This window comes from Plodia interpunctella, chromosome 4 (assembly GCF_027563975.2).
Source record: "Plodia interpunctella isolate USDA-ARS_2022_Savannah chromosome 4, ilPloInte3.2, whole genome shotgun sequence".
In the NCBI taxonomy this organism is placed as follows: Eukaryota; Metazoa; Arthropoda; class Insecta; order Lepidoptera; family Pyralidae; genus Plodia; species Plodia interpunctella.
This window is the reverse complement of record NC_071297.1, coordinates 6,359,005-6,385,215: the sequence shown is the minus strand read 5'-3', so window position 1 is coordinate 6,385,215 and position 26,211 is coordinate 6,359,005. Positions and strand designations below refer to the sequence as shown.

The 26,211-nt window shown below is 34.0% G+C and overlaps 1 protein-coding gene and 1 long non-coding RNA gene across 3 annotated transcripts; one reads left to right on the top strand and one right to left on the bottom strand.

The window, feature by feature from the left end:
• Nucleotides 1-2,602: 2,602 nt before the first annotated feature.
• Nucleotides 2,603-17,137, top strand: cad (caudal). 2 transcript variants are annotated; one of them, XM_053744356.2, is made up of 3 exons: nucleotides 2,603-3,062; nucleotides 14,645-14,793; nucleotides 15,448-17,137. In XM_053744356.2, the coding sequence occupies exons 1-3, from the start codon at nucleotides 2,726-2,728 to the stop codon at nucleotides 15,691-15,693; spliced, it is 732 nt and encodes a 243-aa protein (XP_053600331.1). In that variant the 5' UTR covers nucleotides 2,603-2,725; the 3' UTR covers nucleotides 15,694-17,137. The 2 variants fall into 2 exon arrangements, with proteins under 2 accessions (XP_053600331.1, XP_053600333.1); XM_053744358.2 differs by having other exon boundaries at nucleotides 2,604-3,062; nucleotides 14,648-14,793.
• Nucleotides 17,138-19,119: 1,982 nt separating this feature from the next.
• Nucleotides 19,120-19,717, bottom strand: LOC128669398 (uncharacterized). The gene is made up of 2 exons (XR_008404637.1): nucleotides 19,503-19,717; nucleotides 19,120-19,321 (listed from the first exon to the last, which is right to left on the bottom strand). It is a non-coding gene; the product is annotated as an uncharacterized LOC128669398 (long non-coding RNA).
• Between the last annotated feature and the right edge of the window lie 6,494 nt (nucleotides 19,718-26,211).

Genomic DNA, 26,211 nt, shown 5'->3' with positions numbered 1-26,211 from the left:
CTAGTAAGTATATATACTTATTTGTAGGTCTTAACTACCTACTTCACTCAATAGGTAACTACGTATGAAAAAATAGTAAGGTTAAGAAATACAAAAGGGCGGCACTACAAAGAGGTGTCCTTATCAGTCATATCATTCAGAAAATTTAAAGAACAAAAACGAACAATGTTTGCAATGTGTTGCACCCTTATGCACGTTTTCTTCCTTTGTAATTTTGTGATAAAGCGAGATACACGTGTTCTATTCGTAAAACACTCACTCCTTGCACCATTAGCATGTCCACAGAGAAACGACGGCTTTAGCAGTAAAAAAATAATAATTGACTAGTTAACTGGCTAATTAATAGAATGCTAATTCTTAGATACTTATCTCATTAACCGTATACAATAATTATTGTCATGTCGCTAAAGTAAATTCCCGTGTTGCGTCCGTCTGTTTATATGAACGCTTATTGCGTTCATATAGACAGACGGACGCAACAACAAAAATTACCGGACGAACTTTCTACGGTTTTCACCATTAGAATGTGTGATTCCTTGAGGAAGGTTTAGGTGTATAATTTATTATGGTTATACCTGACCGAAGCCGGGACCGGCCACTAGTATTTTTATAACCCTATATCTAATTCTAAAATAATTTAAATGAATTGGTACTTCTAAGTTTGAAGTAGATATTGTCCAATAGTAATTAACTAATGGGCCGTCCCGGCTTCGCTCGAGTTAAACCATAATAAAACAAGTAGCCTATATTAGGTAGGTACTTCGTCTCTTTCTGTGTCAAATTCTAACAGTATCTGAGTTAATTCATTACAAACTAAAAAAACAAATAATACTTATCTTGAATATTCTCTATCAAATATTTGTAGAGATTTTTATTTACACGACACGGCCAATTTTTTTTTCTAATATTCCAGCAAAGATTTGTTTAATTTTTATAATATTACCTACAAGTTGTTAATAATAACATGACAAAGGAATGTTCAGCGTCTGTTACGGAGTGTCAGCAACAAAACATTGTTAAATAAATAAATAAATATAAATAAATATATAAGAACAAATCACACAGATTGAGCTAGCCCCAAAGTAAGTTCGAGACTTGTGTTATGGGATACTAGCTCAACGATACTATATTTTATAACAAATGCATATATAGATAAACATCCAAGACCCGGGCCAATCAGAAAAAGATCATTTTCCATCATGACCCGACCGGGGATCGAACCCGGGACCTCTCGGTTCAGAGGCAAGAACCTTACCACTGCGCCACCGAGGTCGTCATTGTTGGAGATAACTTTGGTTTTCAGACACCCTATTCATAATCAACCCGAATCTCGCGATGCTGATTGCTTGCCTACTTACTTTCGAATTTGAACTGAATAATCGTAGTTATTCTCATAGCAGTATTGGCGAAGATTATAAGTATACTGTAAGTATGTATGAAAAATGTTAGTCACTTGACGACTCGAAATATTCCGCGGCACCTATAACAATTTTTAGTTCAAACGTAGGTGGACGTAACGTAGAAAAATGTTGTTTTTTGTCCAATCAAAATTCACACAGGCGAAATCGCAGACAAACCTAGTAAGTAGTTCTTGAAATCTAGACAGTGGTACCTAGGTACTCTAGATTGTAGTTCTAGATCTAGATCTAATACACCATCTAAATCGAGTAGTGGATTATGAAATGGACGGAAAATAGTAATTTCTTAAATTGAATTTCAAATTTTTTTTTAATACAACGAAAGTAGTCGAATCAGATACTTTTTACGACTGTCGCAAATGGTCTTACTTGTACGGAGCTTGTATTACCCACAGTGACATCCGATGACGTCACAATTTATAGTCATAAAGCATTCCTAGGTATATTTAACCCGCAAAAAAATCGTGTAACCAATAAAACTGATTAATGAAAGTTACATTTAATTATTGTTTTTGATTATTGTAATACCCTAATGAATTTTATTTTGTACTAAAAAGAAATGATCCTTTATGAGGATTGATAATGTTGTACCTAATAATCCCAAACAGTTGAATTCGTCTAAAATTGGGATATCAAGTAAATTGGAAAAATTTAATAATACCTATTCTAGAATATTTTTTTTATATACTTATTGTCTATATTTTTAGATGTAGGTAAATACAATATTTAATGTAAGTATATTAGTTACCTAGACAAAGCTTTGTTAAGATATTATTTTTTAAATAAGTATTTTAAATAAAAAATCTAAGTATTTTAAATATAAGCAGTATAATAAGCAGGCTGTGAAAGTGTTAGGATTTGGACATGTTAAGGAGTACTCCATCGGTAGGTAGCTAATATGGCGGTTCAAGTTGAATAAAATAACAACTTGAATCGCCTCCATCATGAAATAAAACGTAAACGTATTTTATCAGTAGAAATGACGGAGGTCGACTTCATTAAGTTAGTGTTCATTATTTTTGTTGTAATTAGGCAAATTATATCAGGCCGGGCGCAAGGCGGGCCCGGCGGCCCAGGGAGGGCCGAGGATCGGGCGCGCGCTGCCATTGGCTGGTCCGAGCCCGCCCTATAGCGTTCCGCCGGCGCCCCTCCAGCTCCGCCTCGAGCCCGCCACGCTCCGCTTGCTCCGCTGCTCAGTCGCGATTGTTACGCGCCGTGAAGTGTGTCCAACGTCCTAACTCTTATCCGTGCAGACGGCAGTGTTGTGACAGCGAGTGTGTGTGCAATGCGCGGACGGTGATCGAAGCATGGTGAATTACGTTAATCCGCTCGCCATGTACCAAGGCAAGGGCGGGCAATATGGCGGCGGCTGGTACGGCTGGCAGCACCAGAACTTTGAGGAACAGCAGTGGTGTGCCTGGAACGGTGCGCCGGCGGGCGGCGAGTGGACGCCGGACGCGCATCACTTCCCAAAGAGGGAGCCAGGGGAGAGAGAGATCACGGATATACCGTCGCCGGCCAGGGGAGACCTAGCGAGCCCCAGTGAAGGCTCCCCGGGCTCGAGGCCCTCTCAGCCTCCGGCACCTCCCCGCTCGCCCTATGAGTGGATGAAAAAACCGAATTATCAAACACAACCAAATCCAGGTAAGTTGATCCACAATATACTACCGTACCGTAGTTGTGCAAAACTGTGTTAGTATGAGGTATTATGTTTGTCTTATTGTATGTTTTTTCTGTTAGTAGTTAATTTTATCTAAATTGGTAAATAAATAACCCAGTAATCGCGCTGTCAAAATGTTATCAATGACTACCCTCATTTTGGGATTGTTTACAAACACATAATTTTCCTAGAAATAAATTCCTAGAAGTCGTAAGGAGATAAATTCAAAATAATGTTAGAATTATTATCTACTTAAGCTCTAATTTCAAATAAGTTTAAAATATATTTGAATGCATGCAAAATTAATAAAAATAAGGAGTATGTAAATTAAGATTAATTCAAATGTATGAGTACTGTAAGTAGGTATATTAGGTATATAATTAAAATATATATTAAGGACCTATTTATTTATTTAATATATATTAAGGACCTATTTATTTATCTATTTATTTTTTTAGCTTACAGCTATTTATAACCACGAAAGATCCTATTATGTACTCGTATGTTATTAATGTATTGGAAGTTGATAGGGTTTTTAGAGTTAATCTATTATTTTAATTAACAATAATTAATCAATACTGGTAGTTTATTTCATAATCATGGATGCATAGTCTATATTTTTTACAGTAAGGAAGAAAAGTAATAAATGCTAAAACTAAACGCCGAATAACATGTTTATTTTCTGGATAATTTCTGCTATGAATAGGTGCTACGAGCACGAGCTACGACGCTACGCGTGCTACGAAGTCTCGTAGAGGGATCAAACACAAATAAGTAGGCGTTTGTGTGTACCTAATCACGTTGTGCGAGTAATCTCCACACGACTGATCTATTTAACTGGTGTTACCAAAAGGCTGGCTGCTATTTCGCTCAGATACAACGCGGGAAGTGCAGCCAGTGTTGATGGCATTATGAATCAAGGGCATTTTTTTAGATTTTGAATTCAAGTTTATTTAGATCCAGTTTTATTTTTAGTAGGGTGTGGTTTTTCTTGTGGGTTAGAAACTTGTTTACAACAGAGATATTCTCAAATTCAGATGCATATAATTTATTTAAATGTTAGATATGTTTCTAGCTATGAGAGAATAGAATTTGATAATACTCTGCTTTTACTTGAAATAATAAAGATTTATAAATAAACAAAGATGGTAAAACTTTTGCACAAACGTTTATGATCCAGGGATTCTTCAAACAAAACTAGTAAAAGTTTTGATAATGACCGATGAAAAACATAGATTCGATATTTTCCCAAATTTAATTAAAAATTTTCTAATACATATTTAGAAACTAAGACTAACAAATTTATGATACCACAAAATAACATGACAACTTCGAACATTTGCTAATAGGGCATATTACGCAAAGCTGCGCAGATGGGGCTACTGGTACAATTAAGGTACTCACACATTGCCAATGGAGGCAAAAAGCGCAAATTTTCAAAATTGTTGCAGATTTACGACCAAAAATACCTTATACGCAATCGTGGTGCGAGTTTAAAGGAAAAAGGAAGGATTAAGTGGATTATCATGAAAATAATAACACTATTTTAGGTTATGTTCTGCATTATTTGGTCAAGTGTGGTCATAAACTGATATAAACTTGATTTTGACTGAAGATCTTACCTGTATGAAGTCCATATTTTAATAAGACTTCACGTGTGAAGTGTTCAGAGCTTCTTTTCGACCGTTTACTGGCTCGAAAATTTTACATTTTACAGTGTGAGACGTATCCCATAGTTTTCGAAGTTTTTTTATCTTATGGAAAACGACTTTTCCCAATATATGGCACCCAAATTTGATACATTATTGTATATTTTCACAAACGAATGTTTACATAATGAAAGGATTAAGGAAGTATTCTAAAATAAACGTTTTTAATCGACATAGCAAAAGGCGGCAAAGGCAATACATAAAAGTAACATGGTATCTAACTAGAAATTCATATCGGTATCAGTTGGGATTGGGATCTATTAACTACTTAAATAATTTTGTTATAGGTACATGTTTTTTTCACACAACAACTACAATAACTTTTTACAACTAATTTTGCAAATACTAAAGAGAATAAAAATTTATATTATATAAATGAAAAAATTCTGGAATCGCGCGCTCGATTCCCGAATATTTTCATCTCATTAGTTCACGCTGGAAATAAACCCACGCCCCTATCTATATGGGACCGTGCTACCTATTCAACACTGAGCATTAAGCAACACGATGTCAATCCGGCTCTTCATCTCTTTAAATCTAACGTACAATATTTTCATTAGAGCATATCCAGTAGGTACTCTTAACTATTTAATATACTTCACTCTTACAAATTTCCCACTCTATTTCAGAATTTTTTCATTTTATTAAAGCTAAATTTGCAAAACAATATTAGTACAAAATAATACAATTGTGCATACATATGGACCAATGGTGGGCCTAGTCCATTCAATCTCTTCCAGCCAGCCTTTGGGTAGTGAAAGATGATAACAGAAGAGGGTGGGCGCAGAGTATGTATAAATATATAAGTATATAAAACTCTTCTGTTGCCGAGTGACTGACTGACTGACTGACTGACTGACTGACTGACTGACTGACTGACTGACTGACTGACTGACTGACTGACTGACTGACTGACTGACTGACTGACTGACTGACAAACAACGTACACCCAAAACTGCTGGGCGGGAAGCTGAAATTTGGCATGTAGGTGAGTGTAGGTGAGGTTTGGAAATTCTACTCCGAAGGTGGTGAAAGGGGTGAAAAACTGAAATATGAAAGTTCTACACCATTGAAGTCAGTGACTTGAAAATGGATTTTGGTTGTTTACAACAAAGTAATGAATACGTGTTTCAGATTTTTCAAAAAATTAACCCTCAACTCCTTCAAAAGGGGGTGAAAGATTATATGGGACTTAATACAATTTTCAAGATACGAAGCTGAAAATTGGCACTTACTTACTAACTTATTGTAGTAAATAACAGTAATAGTAAATACAAAAAATGTTTAATTTACGTTTGTGTAAAAATGTCATGGAAAATGGGACGGCACGCGTTGCAGAAAGCATAATATGTAGGAAACGGTACGGGATATCTACATTACATAGCAGGAAGTGGGATTGCATTGGATCGGGAAACAGGAAATTGAACTAAAAAATGAATTTGAATCATATAATATAGTCTTACAGAGTACGCGATAAAAAAATTACTGAGATTTTTCTATGAAATACACGCGGACGAAACCGCGAGCAAAAGCTAGTCTAGGAATAAATTTCCTGCTTGATCGCGTGTTTTAATCAATCATAACATTCATACACATAGAGATCATAAATGGATATTACGGCAATAAAACTAGAAACCTGTTTGGAACTACACACGACTACTTGAGTACTGAGGTGGTTGTAATGGAATTTGTAAAAAAATAAAACATTACTGAAGTAGATTTTCAAAAAGTTCTGCGTCACATCAAAAACAAAATGTTTGAAGTTACATGGGTATACCTAAAACCGCTTTCAATTACAATAATAATTATAAATTAGAGGGTACAGTACTCATATTAAATTTATATCTAATAGACATTTTGCAGTATTACAGCGAATGGGTTCGATGTTTGTGGCTATCGTCAAGGCATATTTTCAAAGTTATTTTGGCAGAATTTTAGTATTTTTTATTCGTTATTTTATTAGGAAGAGCTCCTCCAAATTATTATTATATGCCAAAGTCTGTTTGTCTTCTCTGTTTGTCTCATAGACCTCCAGTGTGATTTTCCAATGGGAATTATTTTTTTTTATGAATGAAAGGTACCTTCACCCGTACTCTTAACAAACACTGTACTTTAAAAAAACTCGCATAAAAATCCGTTGCGTGTTTCTAAGCAGGTCTGTCATACATAGGGACCGACAGATAGCGGGAAGCGACTTTGTTTTACATTATGTAGTGAAGCATCGTTGTTGCTTGGTGTATTCTGATGATCAAAATCATGTACAAGTACCTACAATAAATAGAATTGAGATGTCACAATATCACGATATTTCGTAAGGCATATACTGTTAGGTATTAAATTAAACCATAGATATAAAATAAAACATACTAGATTATACACCATAAAGCATTTTAGAAGAGGCAACGAACTATCCGAGCGCGTGAAACGTGTATTTCGATGTGTATACTTTGCTAGGAATTTGTCAAGAATTTAAAATCTACGTCCTTAAATGACGTCATTAGAATTAGATTTTAATAATGTCAAACTTTACGAGCATGTGTAGCGAAAAATGTTTTTTTTCTTTGCATTCTAAATTTATTTCTTTATAATAAAAACTGGCAAAATTTTGTACCTACAGTAAACCGTCAAGATAATTTGCATAGAACTCTATGGTATGGTAATAGGGGCGATCTTGCAATAACTTTGGTTTGATGTGCTGTTGATTGTACATAAAGAAATTATTTATTTGCACTGAATGGGTCTAAAGAAAAGCCTACAATTTTGTTTCAAATTTTGATAAAAAATTTAAATAATATATCAGATTACCTAAGACTGTAACAAAAATGTATGTAAAATAAGGAAGCATAATATTTTGTAAATTTTCCAAACTCTGTTTATGAAGCACACACGACAAGCATTCAAAATGTCATTTGATCCGCGCACATTAGTAATTGTCGCCCGCAATTATCACGCAGCATAACATTAGATGTTATTTTGCGTTCACAGTAGCGGTTGAGTGTTAACGCGAGCCTTGGGAGCGAGTACTCGGTGTTAGCAATTAATCCCGGGTTCCCGGGATTCGGGATGGCGGGGGATGCTCCCGGCGACAATCACCGAGAACGGCGCCCCGGGGACGCTCGCGAATAAGTTAAATCTTTGCCAACTATGTTCCGCCGCACCGCGAGCGTGCCAAGCCAATGTAATAATGTTCTAATTTTAAGTTTGTGCATTCTTTTTTTAAACTGTTAAAATTTAATTTTATTGCCCAACGACGAAACTACTTTTTTGCTAATCTAGGGAAGTATGTTGTGTGGGTATCTTCACAATGTTTCCTTCACCGAAAGTAAGTGATTGTCTATGAAAACTACTATTCACGAGTTCGACTGTACCTACGAGTACAGACTTACGCGGCACGAATAGAATTTGAACCTGGTACCTTTCGATTACAGGCAGACGCTCTTACTTTACCACTGGACCACACCGCTGCCAATTAAATACTAGTATAAATTTATTTAAAATTATTAGGTACATATATGTATACAAAACAAATCCAATTTAATTTATTTTTATTTTTCTTGATATTTATTTATAATTAATAATGACTAGTGGTTTTAAGAAATCAAGCGGCATACGGTGTATGTAATGTGAATTCTAATTACATTCATAGCTTAAAGAGTAATTACTTCAACAATAGGCACGAAAATGGATATTGTTGAAGTTAGAATGAGTTATATACGAGTTTGAATAGCTTGATATACTGTTGACTGTACAAGATATAAAAAGTAGATAATAATTAGTGGCCAGTGCTTGAAGACAATGACACAGGCAATACTGAACTAAGCTAAATACTATAATATAAATAGCTGTAAGCGAACATCTTGCAACCGCATCAAGCAACAGGACCAACTAACGCGTAACTTCATTCAAAAATGGAATATATTTACCACCCAAATTCCTTTTTTCTTTTTCTATTTACATTATTGTATTTGCACAAGCGAGACATTCCGCAGATAAATCTCTATTTATCCACATTCACCAATCCCTGCCGCGACCGCAGGAGACTGTTATCATTTCACGCTCGACAACACCGATCATTGTACGCCTTCTTATAAAAACTCTGCTAATATTGAAAAGGGTCTAACAAATGATGTGATAGTGTTGAAAGGTCTCTCTCCTCGGCTACGCCCCAGGATGTTGCAGAGTGAAGCGAACAGTAGTGGATTATTGTTTGTTATTGTTTGCTTTCGTGACTAATTGGTTTTGTGTGGATATTTATCACTCTGTGACAGTCCGACATGGCATCACGCTGTGTGAGTGTGAGATTACTCTAGCGTTGTCAAACAAACTAGACAATCGAGTATAGATCTATCCCATGGACGTAACAATGACGTAAAGATAAGCTGCTTCCGATCAATCTTTCAAATAGAAGTCAGTTTGTACTTATATATACACAGCACCGAATTGATTGATTATTTTGACGTATAATGTTAATTTATTTACAAATCTTTACAGGTCATGCACGTGTTACCTTAGTGGTATGATGATAGCGCAACTATTTAAATATATAACACGAATTAGAAAAAACTTTTTGTAAATTAATTTTTCATGACTAAGAAAGTGACCATTACTAGGCCAAAAAACCTTATAAAGATAAAACAATTCATAAAACTCGGTACCGGAGTAGGTAGTAAAACTGCTAGCCGCGTCGGTACCACGTCCTTCCTCTCCAAACCCTCTGCAGCCCCATGGGGATGGTCGGGTAGATGTGACATTCAATGGAATATCATTGATGTCATAACCGGTCTAGTTTAGTAAGTACTGATACTTACTAAACTAGACCGGTTCATATCATAGGTACACAAAAACGTACTTACATGGTTTGTAGCTATTATGTCATAAGACAGTGTATACACGGAACTACTATGTAAGTAAATATCTTTTGTATTGTATCCAACTTTTTATTATCTCATGAAATATCTTCGGAGTAGTTTGAACTAGATTTGGAGATCAACATCAATCTTACGCTAATACCAAATCGAGTGCTCTTCCCGCGTACATCGGAAGCGTATCAGATATGATGCCGCACCCAGGTCTATCAAAAACGCATTACAAACTTGCAAGAAGGTGGCACGATAGGACAGCGATCCAGTTGACGGCATAAAAGGCGCCGCTATCGGAGCGATTATAACCCACGATATCGCGGGATTTCGGAGGGCCGCCAAAGCTGACCCGCTGATAACGCCCCGATTAATTGTTTTCCTTCAATGATACAACGTGTTCGACAAGCAATTCGATGTTTGATTTGATAACATATGTACTGTAATGGCGGGCTCTAGAGGTAGGTATTTTTACCACGGATATTTAGGAAGGTCGAGTAAACCGTTATCGGACTATATGGATAAAAATATTTTATGTACGTATGACTTGCTTAAATAAAATAAAAAGTATTTTTCAGCTTAAATATTGAAAAAGTAATGACTTGCTTAAATAAAATAAAAAGTATTTTTCAGCTTAAATATTGAAAAAGTACCACAGCACATATTATCGTAGCTAATCGCTATGAGCTCGTAGTGAAAATATTGGGTACTACGAATAGTAATTCGTTGCACCCAAATATTGCATTATTATTATATATCTAACACGAAATGTCTTAAATTTGTTTTAAAATAAAACTCACACACATATTATATGATTTTCTGTTAAGAGTTTTCACGTATTTATGGTTTCATAGTATGCATGTTCCCGCAAATGCTGAATATAATTTCGGCGAGTTAAACGATATACAGATTGACTTAAATTCGCGAGTTATCTTATCTAACAGAGCTAACGAGCTAACAATGAATCGTTCCATAGGTGCAGCTCATGATAATGCGATGTATTTGTTTAGTCATCAGAACTCGCTTCATTATTTCCCAATTACTGGAACACACAGCGTAGTATGGAACATTATCGCATAATAAATTCGTGAATGAGGGTGTTATCGTTAATACTATATTTTTTACTATGTTGTAGGTCGTTATTGACCAAGTAAACTTGTATCTTTATGATATTTTATTGTTTAGCCCTCAAGTGATTTACTGTGGGAAGTAAATAGTAGCCAGTTCATATTTATTTTAGTGTTGTAAAATAATGATGACTTTATGAACTCCAGTCTATAAAAACTGATATTTAAAACTATTGAGTTGTAAAATATAAGGATGTCAGTCATACTAAAGATATATTGCTTAGTAGTGACTAATCTTGATAAAAAAGCAAATAGGGACCAGTCTTTTCTATATATTATTTCTTTTATACCTAAGTATTCTATTTGAATCGAGTTCGCTCCAAAATCTATTCCGTTGATTTGGATTTATATTTCCCTTTAGTAGCAGAAAGTTTAAAACCTATAAAGTGGAGTTAGTAAAAAAAATAATTTGCAATATTTTAAATCGAAATATGATACTTTTGCAGCTTTGTCATCTTGCATTTGTTTAGTAGTTTCGATACTATTTGATTTAAAATGTTAAAATATTGATGTACATTATTTCGAATGAATAAAATATCTGTTTTCTCTGTAAATAAGGTGATCTGGTTCTCACCCGTTCCTTGCAGGGTTAATTTTTCATTCGAAATCTTGCCGAGCCACATGCCCTTTATCTTTCGGGCTCCAACATAGGTATTTGTTCACGATAACTGCGCACACAGACACACATACTATCGACCGCCACGCCTGCGCCTCTCGCACTGTTTACTTGATAAACAACTATTTATGTGGTTGAAATTTATCCACCTTAGCTCTAAAATCGTAGTATATGTGGCCATTTTGCCTAAAGCTCCAGTGGGCTCCGCTATTCTAATTAGGTTATTCCGGGATAAAGTTATGCCATATGTCGTTACCCCATGACGTTCATTGGGAAAATAACATTATAGGTTCGGGTAAATTAAAAGGGTTTTAGCAAACAAAAAATCTAAATTTTATAATCTTAAATTATCTTAATTAAATTATATACCTAAAATATTGTTACGTTACTATGAATGCAATTATGTCCAGATTTGTGTGACTTGCACCTACCTTGCACCTTAACAATAGAAGCATATATATTTTCATATCTTATCAGGTACCCACAAATCGGGTTTTGTCACAGTTTGATGATTGATGATCTTTATAATATGTCAAAATATTAGACTATAAAATAATTTTACCATAACGTGTTACACTTGATGTGTGGCCGACTGTACCAGGGTCGAGCGACCAAGGATCGTTGTTTGGCTTTGAAATTAACACCTACTATCAAACGCATATCGCCTATAGATAGTGCACATGTTTGCCTTACTAGTTCTCTGCCATCTCTGGAGTTTGCTCTCCTAACAGGAAATTTATTTAAGTTATAATTTTCTGTCATTCAACCAGTCCAAAGAGTTTATCTTCATTTTTGATGTCGCGCATGAAACATGCCAGCGCGCCTTTGTTGATTTTTGACCCTTGTAATAATTGTACCTATAGTTTGTTATTATACTGTTCAAAGTTTGATAAAGTACAAATCAAAGTTTTTAGTCAATATATTAATTTTATAGAAATTACTATACTTAATACAATTAATTTTAAATGAATTTATACAGTATAAATATTTCTAAAATTAAGCAAAATTAATTTAAGTATAGTTATCAAATAATGTGCTTGTGTGTAGCAAGAAATTTAATTGTATGTATTTATAATCATACCAATCTTTGGTGCATTTTTGTCATGTTGTACGTAGGTACATAAAAAGATTTTTAAAATATTCTATCACAATTATATTCTGTAGACAACTAATATTTTAAAAATCTTTTTATGCGTGAGATTTAGTTATTTATAAATAATATATTTTTAATATAACTCAATGAAGTAAAACTAAATTAAAATGATGTGTAAATATTTACAAAATACCAGTTCCAGCAATTTGTTGCCTTGATTTAATGGTAAAGAAAAATTAAGATTTTTCTTATAGATAGAAGAGTTTAATCATTGCAATTCAAACTATAAATATTTCAAAATCAGCGTAGCGGTAAAATTGGAACAGAGATTGAGACACGCACAGTCCTCGAAGTGAAACGTTACGTAAATGTTTAATTCCACTCTGATTCTCTCTCGACTGACAAACATAATTTATGAAGTTCTTAATACCGAGATAAGGAATATTTACACACTCCGAGTCAACAAACAGACACTTCAGCTCTGTCTTAGTACAATGTACACAGATCTACCTATCTTGGTAATTTTACTTGTTGAGAAATCTACCTACAGATAAAAATTGTAAATAAAATGCCACGTATTACGATTACAACTCATTATGGGAAATCCAATTAATTTTTCGCTTTTATTATACTTATACCTACTTGCTCACCAATTAGCCTTTTGCCAAAATAAAATGACTGAATACCTACAATTATTCAGTTGCATGACAATGCGTAACACAAATACAATATACTATAGAACAAAAACTTGTAAATAACACGATATAACTACAACGTACTTCCTTACATCTTTTATAAAACAAACATACATATTATAAAACAAAGACATCTGTCTGTTCGCTATAAACTCAAAAACTAGGAGGTACTGCAAGGATTTTCATGCGAATTTCACCAATAGATAATGTGATTCATGATGAAGGTTTAGGTGCATAATTTATTATGTTTTTACCCGAGAAAAGCCGTGACAGGCCGCTAGTATACTATTATAGAACAAACAGAAAGTTTATATGTACAGACACAAGGTGTGGTCTGATCCCCGCTAAGCCCGGGCGGCGCGGCGCCTGTGACCCGCCGCCTAGATTTACCTTATCGAGCCCTGGGGACTTCGCCCCCTCAGCCGCGCTCTGCCAGGGCCGTTACGGGAATATAAAAGAGTTTTTCGCTGCAAACCGGCGAATAATCGGCGTAATAAAACGCGACACTAGATTTAGTTAAAACCTCATTTGTTGCATAAAATGGGATGGGTGTAGTGAGAGAACTTTAGTACGATTGGTAGTCTGTTACTGTTACAACGCTTTTAAAACACTAGCCAAATTTTCACAATATACTCTAGCACATATAATATACTAACAGTAGTAATAACTACTAACTTCCAAATAAAAATTACAGAAAAGCGACATAAATTTGCAAATTTCCAAACTAAGCCTGATTGGTCTTTTTGTGTGAAAGCAAAAAAGTATTTTTCTGCTATTATAAGTAGATTTCATTTGATTGGATACCAGCTCTCAAAATCTACTGTAATTAATTTAATTTGCCTATAGGTACTTTATCCGTCACCATTTTAAACGCAAATGTTTATACGTAAACCTGTGGAATAATTGAAATTGTTATAGATACTTATCTTTATAAATAAAATGTCCAAAAGTTTGAATGAACATGTTATCTTTTACAATTTTATCAAATGGCTTAAAACACAATTATCTTTATCCAGTAAGTCGTATTACAAAATATATCTAGATACTTATATTATTCGCCGGACATAGGTTGATACAGATTAGCGGAAACGTACCTATCTAAACAATATTTGTACAACAATAGTTGTATGTAATTTATATTTTAAGTTTTTGTGTACATAAATCGACCTTTCCAGGGTTGACAATACTTTAAAAATAGGTAAATAATCGGTACAATCGGTTGGCACCATTTTAAGGTTATAACATTAAGTACTTAGATAGGGACACCATTAAGTGTTTTAAAGACGTAAAAAAGTGCCTCTTTAGGTAGGTTTAATTCAAAATTTGAGCGCTTGTTATTGTTATAAAAATCAACATAATCATCCGGAACCAGCCATCCGGAAGCTTGACGATATGATGCATTATATGTATTATATATTGTAACAAGTGAGAAATCGAATGCTCCATTATCAATGAAAGTTCATATTGTTGTAGGTAAAACGAGGACGAAAGACAAGTACCGCGTGGTGTACAGCGACCACCAGCGCCTAGAGCTGGAGAAGGAGTTCCACTACAGCCGGTATATCACCATCCGGAGGAAGGCCGAGCTGGCGGTCAACCTGGGCCTCTCGGAGAGACAGGTAACACTAATATTATATTTGAATAGAGCTTTGAATACATTTTTCTAAAGATTTTCTCCCGTATGAGCTACAATTGTTTAGAACTCAAGACGCAGAAATAGTGAATAGGAACGAAATTTGAATAAATTGTGGTGAAAATAAAATTTAATATTGAAATATTTTCTAAACGGAGTTTATTTATTAAATACTAGTTGTTGCTCGCTGAAGTAGTAGCCAATGTCATTCTCCACCTCTCCAACTAGGTATATCCACATCAAACACCTCAACAAGCTCCATTTTGAATTTGACTTGAAAAAGAAAAACACTTTTACTTTTATAATATTAATATATTTCCATGGACTTCTTATGGATTAATCGTCAAAGCACCTAGGTGCGGTATGCGGATTTTTCTGTCTAATATGGAACTTGAAACATGTATTCAAGCTATTTCAAAAATCATAATGTTAAGAAGTAAGATTTGATTAGATTCATAAATAAATGTGCGCATAAGTGATATACCCCAAAAATGCTTCAAGAAGGTAACTTCTCGTACCTTATGTACTTCTTGTTAACGTATGGTATGTTGACTCAAAATCAAAATAAGTAATATTCAAAATATGACATATTTCAGTTTTAAATTGGAATATATAAATTAAAATATGGCTTTTGTTACAGGTTAAAATATGGTTCCAAAACCGAAGGGCCAAGGAGAGGAAGCAGGTTAAGAAACGCGAGGAGGTAGTTATGAAAGAGAAGGGTGACCACGCATCGCTCCAGCACGCGCAACTCCACCACGCCACTATGCTGCACCATCAACAGATGATGAACGGTATGATGCACCATCATCATTACCACCAAGGGGTCTTGCAGGGCGTCCCCGAACCACTGGTTCCAGGGGTGCCGCCCGTGCCGCTGCTGTGACCGCAGCATCAGGAATACTGCGCCCACGGCGACTATCCCCAGTGACCGCCGAATATTGGACACTACCAGTGAAACACGGAAAGACTGTGCAAAGTGCACGTTTATTCATTAATTCGACATGACCTTAAGAATTTGTGATACATTAGTGCAATTTTCTTACGAAACATAACGTTCGTGTCGAAGCGTTATCGATTTGGAAATTGTTTTAAACGCGGTTAGCATCTAAATACACTTTACTGTAAATGATTGACATTTACAAACATACGTTGGCAACTTGATTCTTTTCATAACGTGGCTTAAATAATATTATTTGTTACCAATATTTTTTTACGATTGTGAAATATATCTTGTTGCGAACGTAATGCAATAAAACAATACGCCTTAACCTTATTCATAACAGGAAAATGAAATAGATTTATAGTTCTATCTGAAGCATGTTCCTGTTATCAGAACGAGGCCTACCGTAGGCTATTCTTGATCCGTCGCTAGAAGTTATTGAGATGTTCGCCGCGCCCCACGCCTGCAACTTTTTGTACTCCTAGGGGTACTAATTTTTATAATTTAATTTTTTTTTCACTGTAAATATAGTAGATATCTATATTTTTATATTATTGTAATAATTAAGACTATTGATTATGCTCTAAGTGGTTGATAAATATTTCTCAATACTACAAGTGGATTTCGATGAGATTATTCGTTATTTGACAGCAATTGAAATATATTTAACCCATTATATAGTAATTTTAAGTCTTGTAATTTATTCATCTAAATAATGAATTAAGTTTATAAACATTTTACATTTTCAAATTAATTTATTATTATCATTGTTTATATACTGGAACTTGAAATTAATTAAGAATCTCAAATATTATGTACATATTAAAAAAATATATATATTGTAAAAGAATTTAACACGAATTAAATGTTAATGACAACAACATTTGTAGTATTGAGAGGTGTGTACGTTTGCATATTATTTTTTACGTTGAATGAGATTATTCTTAGTTGTAACTGTTCTGTATATAATAGCTTAAATTAGATTAAATTATTATAACGCCAGTTTCCGCAATTTTACAAATTACTTACTAAATTATGTAAAACGAATCGAAGATTATAGTAATCGGTACCAGTTGATTTAAAGTTGATTTTTGACCATTATGTACAATATTTATTGATTTTGGAAAACATGGCTTGCGTTTATCTTTTTGTTTTGTGATACAGGTTAAATAGCTATGGTGCTAGTAGTTTCCCGGCCTTAACTTTTTACTCTACCTCTATCTGTATGATTATTTAAATATAGTATGAGTGCGAACATTGTATTATAAAGATTTTGTGCTTGTTGTGACAATGTTTGGAAACCGCTTGTGGACACGGGATTTGTTAGTATGTATGCACTATCACGAAACATATTTGATAAACTAAATAAAATTCATGTTAATCTAAATTGTCGTATTTATTTCGGCGCCAATAAACCTTACGAATAATCCAATGTATTTATAAAGTTTTTTTTTATCTCAATGGTTTTTTATTTTACTTTTTTAGTCAATTTCCACAAGTGGATGTCTGCCTACGTATAAGAAAACAAAAAGAAGTACCTAAATAAATGATAGATTAATGAGTTTAATATAGGTAATATCTATCTGTATTTTGCTAGATTGATTTCTATGAGTGAATTAGTGCCTCTAACTTTCTCCTCCTCTTTTTTTTCTCCTCCTCATTGCAGTTCTAAAGAAAAATCATTTAACTATTAATCACAGAGTTTACATCTAAATCAGCTATTATAAAAATAAGTATAGATTCAGGCTTTGAAAGTGCCAAGGATTATTTTTATTAAATATCAAAGGTTTAGGTGCGGCAGTCACTTTAACAATTTACATCATAACCTCATAGTTTAGCTCTAAATTAGTAACTTTACTTATAGTTCAACTAAACTCAATGGTCAACATTTGAAATCAAACTTACAGAGGTATGTGAGCACCGACAGGGTTGACTTTTGATTGAAAACACGCAAACTTTCAAAAATACTATTTTACGATCTATAATGTAAACTATATTGTTTGGGGATGTCTTGAGAAATGTTTTAATACCTATGTAAACATCTAACTCGTATACATATAAATACGAGCAATATAGGTAAAATGAAATTAAAAACAGATATGTATGTACTGTTAGCTACCTATTAGAATAGCAGTATACCTAATGGTTGATTCAAGATAGGTATCAAAATAACTACTCCACTGACAACAAAAAAGATCTATATTTATAATGATGTCATGATTTGCCTAAACTTGATTATATAGTACAAAAAGGATTTGAATTTGAGAAGAAAATTTTAATGTAGGCAAATGAAACAAGTCTTTCCCAGAACCAAACATAATGGGGCTTACAAAATCCCGTGCTTGATGTATCTATTAGTGAAAATAGTTGGGATTCCCTTTGAGTTTAACTTATTTGTGTCAGCCCTATAGAGCGGGTAGTAGAAAGAAAGGCGCGAGAAGGAATGCTGCTAATTGTTGTGTAAACCGATGCTTATTGAGGGCATTTGAGAGCCGCGTCAAAGGAGCCGCCGCCTCGCATCTAGCCGCCCACCGGACATTACTCGATATCTTTCGATTGGATAGCGATGCAGGCACGATATGCCCAATTTTTGTTGGGTTTTTTGGAGACTCAGTACCTAATAAAGTGGATAGTTACAACAAGTATTTCGAAATTAACTTACTTTGCTGGCTTAGTTCGCTGCTTGATTTAGAAATACACATTGTATTAATGGACAACAGACAACAGCTCACACTAAGTATACGGTCACGAATCCGTCGGATACAAACACCGAAAAGGATTTCCGATCTTTTCTCTTTTTAAATTTCAGTTATACTTTTCTATGGTATGATGTGGTGGGCCAATAAGTAATTTTAGAAAAAGTCAAATTTACTGCCAATTCCGTTTTTTTTCTAAATAAAAAAATATTATTTATATAGATCTTGTAACCTGTATGTTTTGTGAGGTATTATCTAGATTGTATGACAGTGATGTAGCGTAGAAACGTTTGGAGTAACGTATTTTGGAGTCAAATGCTTACTTTCCTAGCGGTGTCATCAGGCGAGACCTAAGCTCTCGCTACTTTGCGTTTTAGAACTTTTTTTGCGGTTAGAAGGTTGGTGAGATCAATCCTTATCATAGAAATCGGTTACTATATTTATTCATTTCAATGAGACCAAATTAGTTATCCCAAAATGAATTGGATGACAGAAACATTTTAAAAAGATATGTAAGAATCATCCCTACTCGCGCTGACACCCACAGACCGTAGTATTATCATTAGGTGGTGGGTGGACGTCACCCATCAAAAATATGTTTTCCGTTTGTAGTAAGAAACAAATTAATTAATTAGTACGAAAAAAGTAATAAATACAATAAGTAAAAACTACAATGTTTAAATTAATATAATATATTATTACATTTTTATTCCGTTTCAAAATTGTCCCAAACGTAACAGCGTCGTCGGCGCAGAAAACACGACCACCGCGACGAGTTGATCACACAGAGGCTGCGCCAACGCAAACACCGACTGTTTGCTTCAGCTGTTTGTCCTTTGACAGCATCTCACAGGTCGTTAGCACATTGCGCCTAACTGGTGGAAAGTAACCAGGACCAGGAATTAAATCACCAGGCGCATCATTACACTTACAGCAAACAAGAGTTGGTGAGAACAAGCAACCCACCGGAAATGCTCCGCTAGAATGAATCAAGCTCATGTTTCAGAAATGACGCACAGAATAAATATTCTAAGTATATGACATCCTGAGCATTACCTGAATAATGATGAAACCGTAATTAATAGGTAGATACATGTAGTATCCACATTTGTCTAGATGGCTTTTTTATTTTATACACAAGAAAAGTAGGAAATTCTGTAATTATGTATTCTGTGTTTCTACACAGATATGTTACAAATATGCATCAAAAACAACAACATCTTAAATATCTAATAGCAAGTTAAAATGACATTGCTAGAGTGAAAAATATGAACTCGACACACAGCTAATCACTTGTTATCACGAACATTGTATTTAACTAGGCGAGTTTAATCCCCTTCATTTGATATCTAGATAAAGTCTGGATTACCGGTGAACATGAAAGCGGCTAAATTAATTTTTAATCCAGCTTTCGCTCCGTCACCAGTCCTATCTCGGCTACGTAGTTCCAAAGATATGGATGCCTGATATTAAGACGACAATACCTACTTACTTAAAAGCAAATTATTATAAACCACTTACAAATTATACGTATTTATACAATTTTTAAGGTTCCGTAATTCCACAGACAAGGAGCCCTTATACATAGATTCCATCATGTGTCGCTGTTGTATCCTTATACTGTCTCGTCTAAACGATCTAGGTCAAAAACCATTAGTACTAGAATGATGTAATTTGGTATGGGTATATGACGTGACAAAGTGGTCAAATGAAATCTTGATTTTAAAAAAATCAAATTTTAGGGTACCTTACACGTGAAGTGGAAAAGATTTTCTTTTCATCTTTCCTATATAGTGTGGGATGTCGTTGGTAGGTATTTCAAAACCACTACAAATGTAGGAAGACCGTTAATGGATTTAGTAAACAGTTCGTAAATTATTAAGCTTTGAAGTACCAATTTTAGTTGAGTCGAGTGACTACCCCTGTACCAACGAAACGGTTTTAGTTAGGGATTTAAAAAAATATATAAGGAAAACTATCACGTCTTAGTTGGCTTTACAAGTTTGCAATTGAAATAGTTGACCAGCTGTATTCTACTTAAAAATTCGAACAATAACATGACAAACACGGAACCCTACACATTGCGTGACCAGACACGCACTTGGCCGGTTATTATAACACCTCACATTTTTACAATATGCTCAATATTTAACATATAACTTCCAGAAGGCTATGGTGAAAGAAGAGGCAGACCAGCCAGTTTTCATGGTAGAAATACATTTTGATTTTTTGGCATATAGCCTTCTGGGAATCAAATAAAATCATCACCCAAATCTAAACACAAAATTTGTGCAGCTGCGTTATAAATATGCATTTTATATAGCTACATACATTTTATATTTTCAACCTTTAAAAGCTGCAACAGATTTTTAAAAATATTTTATAGTTTATGCACAGTCAACGACACATCGAGGTACTCAAATGAATTGCAAATTCGTAGCTATTAGGTATCACTGCAATCAGTGTAATTTGACGGGAAGTTGACTGTACACAAGTATTTCACAAAAAAATGATCAAAAAAATTGATTATGTTTAGATCAGTTACATTACATACTAGCAGCTACTTTTATTACAATTTACGAGCAAATTAAGGTATAGTCAAACAGAAACAGATATCAAAATATCAGAGTACAACACAATTCGAATGGATTAAAATAGAGATTTCAGCTTTTAGCACAACGCTATGTGAAGTCATTGACTTAACCATTTTTCGAGTGTCGTAAATCAAGCTTTTGGACAAATTAACACTGCATACCAAATGATTTGACTGTCCGCAAATTTAAATAATATTAAAAGTTGACTTTACAATTGACAAACAACAACTATCTTCAAAGTAAAGTTTAGCAAAATAGCATTCTAAAATCAACCCACAAACATTGTGAAATATATTCAAGGAGTCCTGCGGAGCTTTACGATCATAATAAATTCTTCGGAAGGAAATAAATAAAGTCACCTGAAACTCTTTGTTTATTATATTATCTATGGTGTTTTACGATTCATATAAAAAATACTTATATAAATAAACTATCGTTTTCAAGACGCGACGCAGCATTTTCGTGGTTCGTTCATTCGGTGAAAATTTAAATAGTATTGAGTAGGTACGTATATTATGGTTTGCGGGACGTGCCGCTACTATACGCTATAAAAAATAAAGTGGATGTCTATGTTGATAGATACCTACATACTTACATAATTTAAATAAAACAGTTCGTTTATATTTCCATATGAAATCCAAAGCATGAATATGTGATGGGATTTGACTTGGATTTATATTTATAGCACTTCTAATTTATAAGCCGTCGTAAAATACGACGAAAGCCGACCGAATAGTCATACATCTCTAGATAGTGGTGCAGTCTACTTATTTATTTATACACGCTTTTCTATAGATAGTCCTGATAGATGGAAAAATTATACCCATCTGCAATAAAATATAGAAAATAGTTATGTATGTTTGGTCGCTTCTTCAGTTAGTCAGAACGGATCTCATCAGGAAAAGACTTCCTTTCAGAAGTCAAAGTCAAAATTCTTTATTGTGGTAAAAAATAAATAAATAAATAAAAATGTTCCAAACATTATTCTTGACAGAACTATGTTTCTCTCATCGGTTATTTTTATCGAATCAAATGATGTAGCTTTATGAAAAGAGCAGTTTATTAGTACCTAATATATTACACTTAATTAGTTAGTATTAAATCAATCACAAGTTTAATAGCTTTTTGGAACTTCCAAACCCTTATTTATTATAAATAAAGATATACAAAACAAGGGTGGCTATTTTGAAATCATTAAAAAAACAGCAATTTCGAAAACAGAACGGTAATTATAGGGTACAACAATGACAATAGATACTGTTAACAAACTGCGCCATACGCAATAACATTTCAGCACAAGATCGTTTTAGCAAACGCGGTCCGAGCGGCAAATTTCAAAGGGCATCAGCCTTAATTCCCGTCAAAATATGTACAAACCCTGACCGTAATGGGCTAAACAAAAAAAATGGATATCTTATTTAAGTATTAACAATAAGTCGGTCCGCATTTCGTGCGGAGCTGCTCGCTGCAAGCACAATGGTAACTTTATGAGGTCGTAAAAACAGTCTTTGTCCGGAGCTTGGTCAATAAACGTAGCTGGTGCCGCCTCCTTAAAATTCCAAGTCGAAGTTGGAATGTTTCTATTTCTTGGTTACCAAGTACATAGGTTTGTGTGTATACCGAATACAAGAAACTTTTAATCAATTTTGAAAGAAGTTAATGATCAAAATCTCAACCCAACCAATATAATAAATGGGAAAATAAGTTTATGTGTTATTTCTGCGCACGCTTTACACCAATCGTCTTGAAATTTTGATTACAAATTACGGGACATAAGGCGTTTGCGCCGCCGTCACCGGACCGACACCGAGAACGAGATTATTTCGGGCCGAGTTTAATATGACGTAACGGCGAGCGGGATGACGGTGGCGCTCGGGTGACGGATGTGCGGTGGACACGCGGCTAAGTAAATGTAAGTACCGCTACTTCGGCGCCGTCATCTCGTTCTCGGTGATGTGACGGTGACGGCGGTGGTGGACAAACGCACTTAGGGTACCTACTATTTATCCCGGCTAAATATCTATTCCCGTAGAAAATAACGCGGGCGGAGCTGCTAGCAAAAGCTAGTTAACAGTATATTTAATAAACATGTATTATAACTTTACTAGATGCTTTTAAATTTTCTACACTACGTTTTTTTTATCTAGTAGGTGGGGCGTTACTATGTATTTAGACTAATACCATATTTTCTTTCTCAAAGCATCGCAATGTACTTATTATTTCTGTAGAGTTTTTCGTATATTGTTATACAGTAAAAGGACTGCCTTTGGGGGTTTTCGAGTTGTGAATTCTGACGAAGAAGGTTACAAAAGTCAATTTCTTGCTACCTGCATTACTTCGCCGTTGACCAAAAGGTTTAAAGAATGAGCCTGTCCGCACCATTTGCAGCTCTCCTATTGTTTAGTTTGTTAGAAATACAGGAAAATTTGTAAATAACAAAAAATCTATTGTATAATCTTCAAAGTCCACCGACATAAAGACTGCCGGGGAAGTCTTCGTTATCTACGCCAAAACAGATAATTAGATTACTTGTTTAAGTAATATAATTGACAATGGCAAAACATTTGCTTATGGGTATAGAAAAGGCGTTGGTTCATGCTTTTTATAAGTGGATTATGGCAAGCGGCACGATGGAGGTTTATAGAAAGATATGTATATAGCAGATCTGGTGCAATTTGGACATTCTTAACTAAACCCTACTTAAATTTTTTTTGGTTATAGGTAAACAGGAAATATCGGTCAAAATTTCCGTAAGACAGTGGTTATAATGGATTTGTTAGAGCAAGCTAGACAATGGCTCTCTAGATATTTTGCGTGCTAAGCTGGTTAGGTATAGGCCAATAAGAAAATTTTGTGCTGTGTAATATTACTACAGATAATAAATATCAGAATTCGCCGAGAGTTTTTTTAAAATTCTTATCCCATTGGTGCATCTCGGAATCAACGTGATGAAACTGTTCTCCAAAATTCAGAAAACTTATCGATTTCTAAAATTAGCTTGAAAGGTCAAATCCAGGTCCAAATAACTTTCTGTTCCTAACAAAATAATGTTGTATGTTTAGTATTTTAATATCTCGCTCCCAATTTAAATACGTATTCAGTTTTTTTGTGAATGTTACAAATATAATTATTACCGCTGTTCACTATGCATTTTGAACCTAGTCATTATGCAAGCGTGTGTAAAATACAGAAATGTTTATATGAGTCAAGTAAGGAAAGGAACCAATTAAATTTTAATAAGAACAGTGATTATGGGTCGTAAAAAGCAGTAAATATGTTGTTAGTGAGTTGGCCGACAGCCGTAATTTGCGAGGTACTGTATGTGCGAGTAGATACTCACAGCTTCTGTTTTATTATAATGTCTACCATCGATGTATTATGTTTAATTACAACATTATCTATAAAGTCCAGCTGTGCGGCAACGTTGTTTCCGGCAGGTTTTATTTTAGTCTTTTATTATAAGCAATGTCATTTAAATAAAGAATAATCTAAAGGTTTTTATATTAAAGATATATCTACCACGGCTATTCTTACACTGTTGATGTGGCCATCGAGACTATGAAAATCCAGGGAATTAAAAATAAAGGAAGTAATCAGAGAGACTTGAAGTCCAAAGCGTGTTTGATGATGATAATTATACATGTATCTAGATGAGATGTAGCGAGCGAGAGGAAAACATATCACCTACCCTGTTATTCACAAAAAGTAAAAGCATACTTTGCCAAATTGGATGTTTTGTGTATCTATTTGTCCATTTCTCATAATTGATATTGGTGATGGATTAGCAACCTTTCACTATTTCATATTCTCAATTCAACAAATAATCCCGCTGTAATAAGTACTATAAATATTCGAAGGATTTAGCATAATATAATTCTCGTTTATAGTTGGTATAGTATATATTTTGCGTGTGTATGTACTTACATATAGTACTACGTCTAGATTACATAACCTATGTCCTCACTTTCTCGTCATTTCACCCACATAGCAGGAGTAGGTAAGTAGGTAGGGTATCTATATTCATGTAATAATGATTGGTACATTTTAAGTCAACAAGGATTTTCCGAGTTGTACAAATGTGGAAAATACGATGATAATGGGTGAGAAATGAAAAAAAAAATGTTTACAATGAGACAAATCTAATTGCCTTATAATCTTCAGCTTAACTTTTATCAGTAACTATTGTACCTTAGTAAAAATATAATATTTTTGAATTGCCGATACTACATTCGATTTATTCTAATAATTGGTAAAATAATTGGGAAACTCTGTTTGTTAAATTCTCATAGCTAAATCGCTGCATTGATTTTGATGAAATTTGAACAGGTATGTTTTTTTATTAATCAAATCCATGGTGCTGAAGTGCTTGTAAAAACAAACTTTTTTTCCGTGTTCGCAGAGGATTTCTGTTGCCGCTATCCATTGAACTTTTTACGGTTTTATTAAGTTAAATAAGCAATTTTAATAAATTTTGTAAGTAATTTCGTACTTGAATTTAAATTTATGTAGGAATATTACTAATACTATATATTACAATAAAACTTTTCTCAAATTGTAAGTATACTTGTTCAACATATTGCATCAACCAGACCTAATCAATGGTTTTAGAATATTGAAATGAAGATTTGGGGCTAAAAATAAAACACACTTTATGGCGGCTGGCGTAAGAACATTGGCCAAATAAGAATCAAATAAAGAAGGATAATAATATCAATAACAACACTTTTAAAGGTTTATGTGGAGAATAAATTATTCGGAATCACTCTTTTTGTTACATTTTAGGTAGGTATATAAGGCTGCTAATAAGTATTATGGCTGAATAATATTTCAACATCATTTGTCAAAATTGGGAGGTACCTATCTTAACAACCTATTCTTGTACATAGTATGTCGTGAAAGGTTAATAGGAAGAGGTAAAAATATTAAGTTGTGTAAAACTTATATTTAGGCTAGGTACTTAAATATATATTGTACAACTGTGTTGTGTTATAACTTTTTAAGTTATGATAAAATTTCAATATATTTATTTATGTTTACAAATCAAATTCAAACCTATAGAAAAATAAAACTTTGCATCGTAAAAAACAGAGACCAAATTTATTCTTTTCTGGTTGTAGGCAAATTATTTTTACAACAGATTCTCATTTTGACAGATTCTGATAACGTTAAGT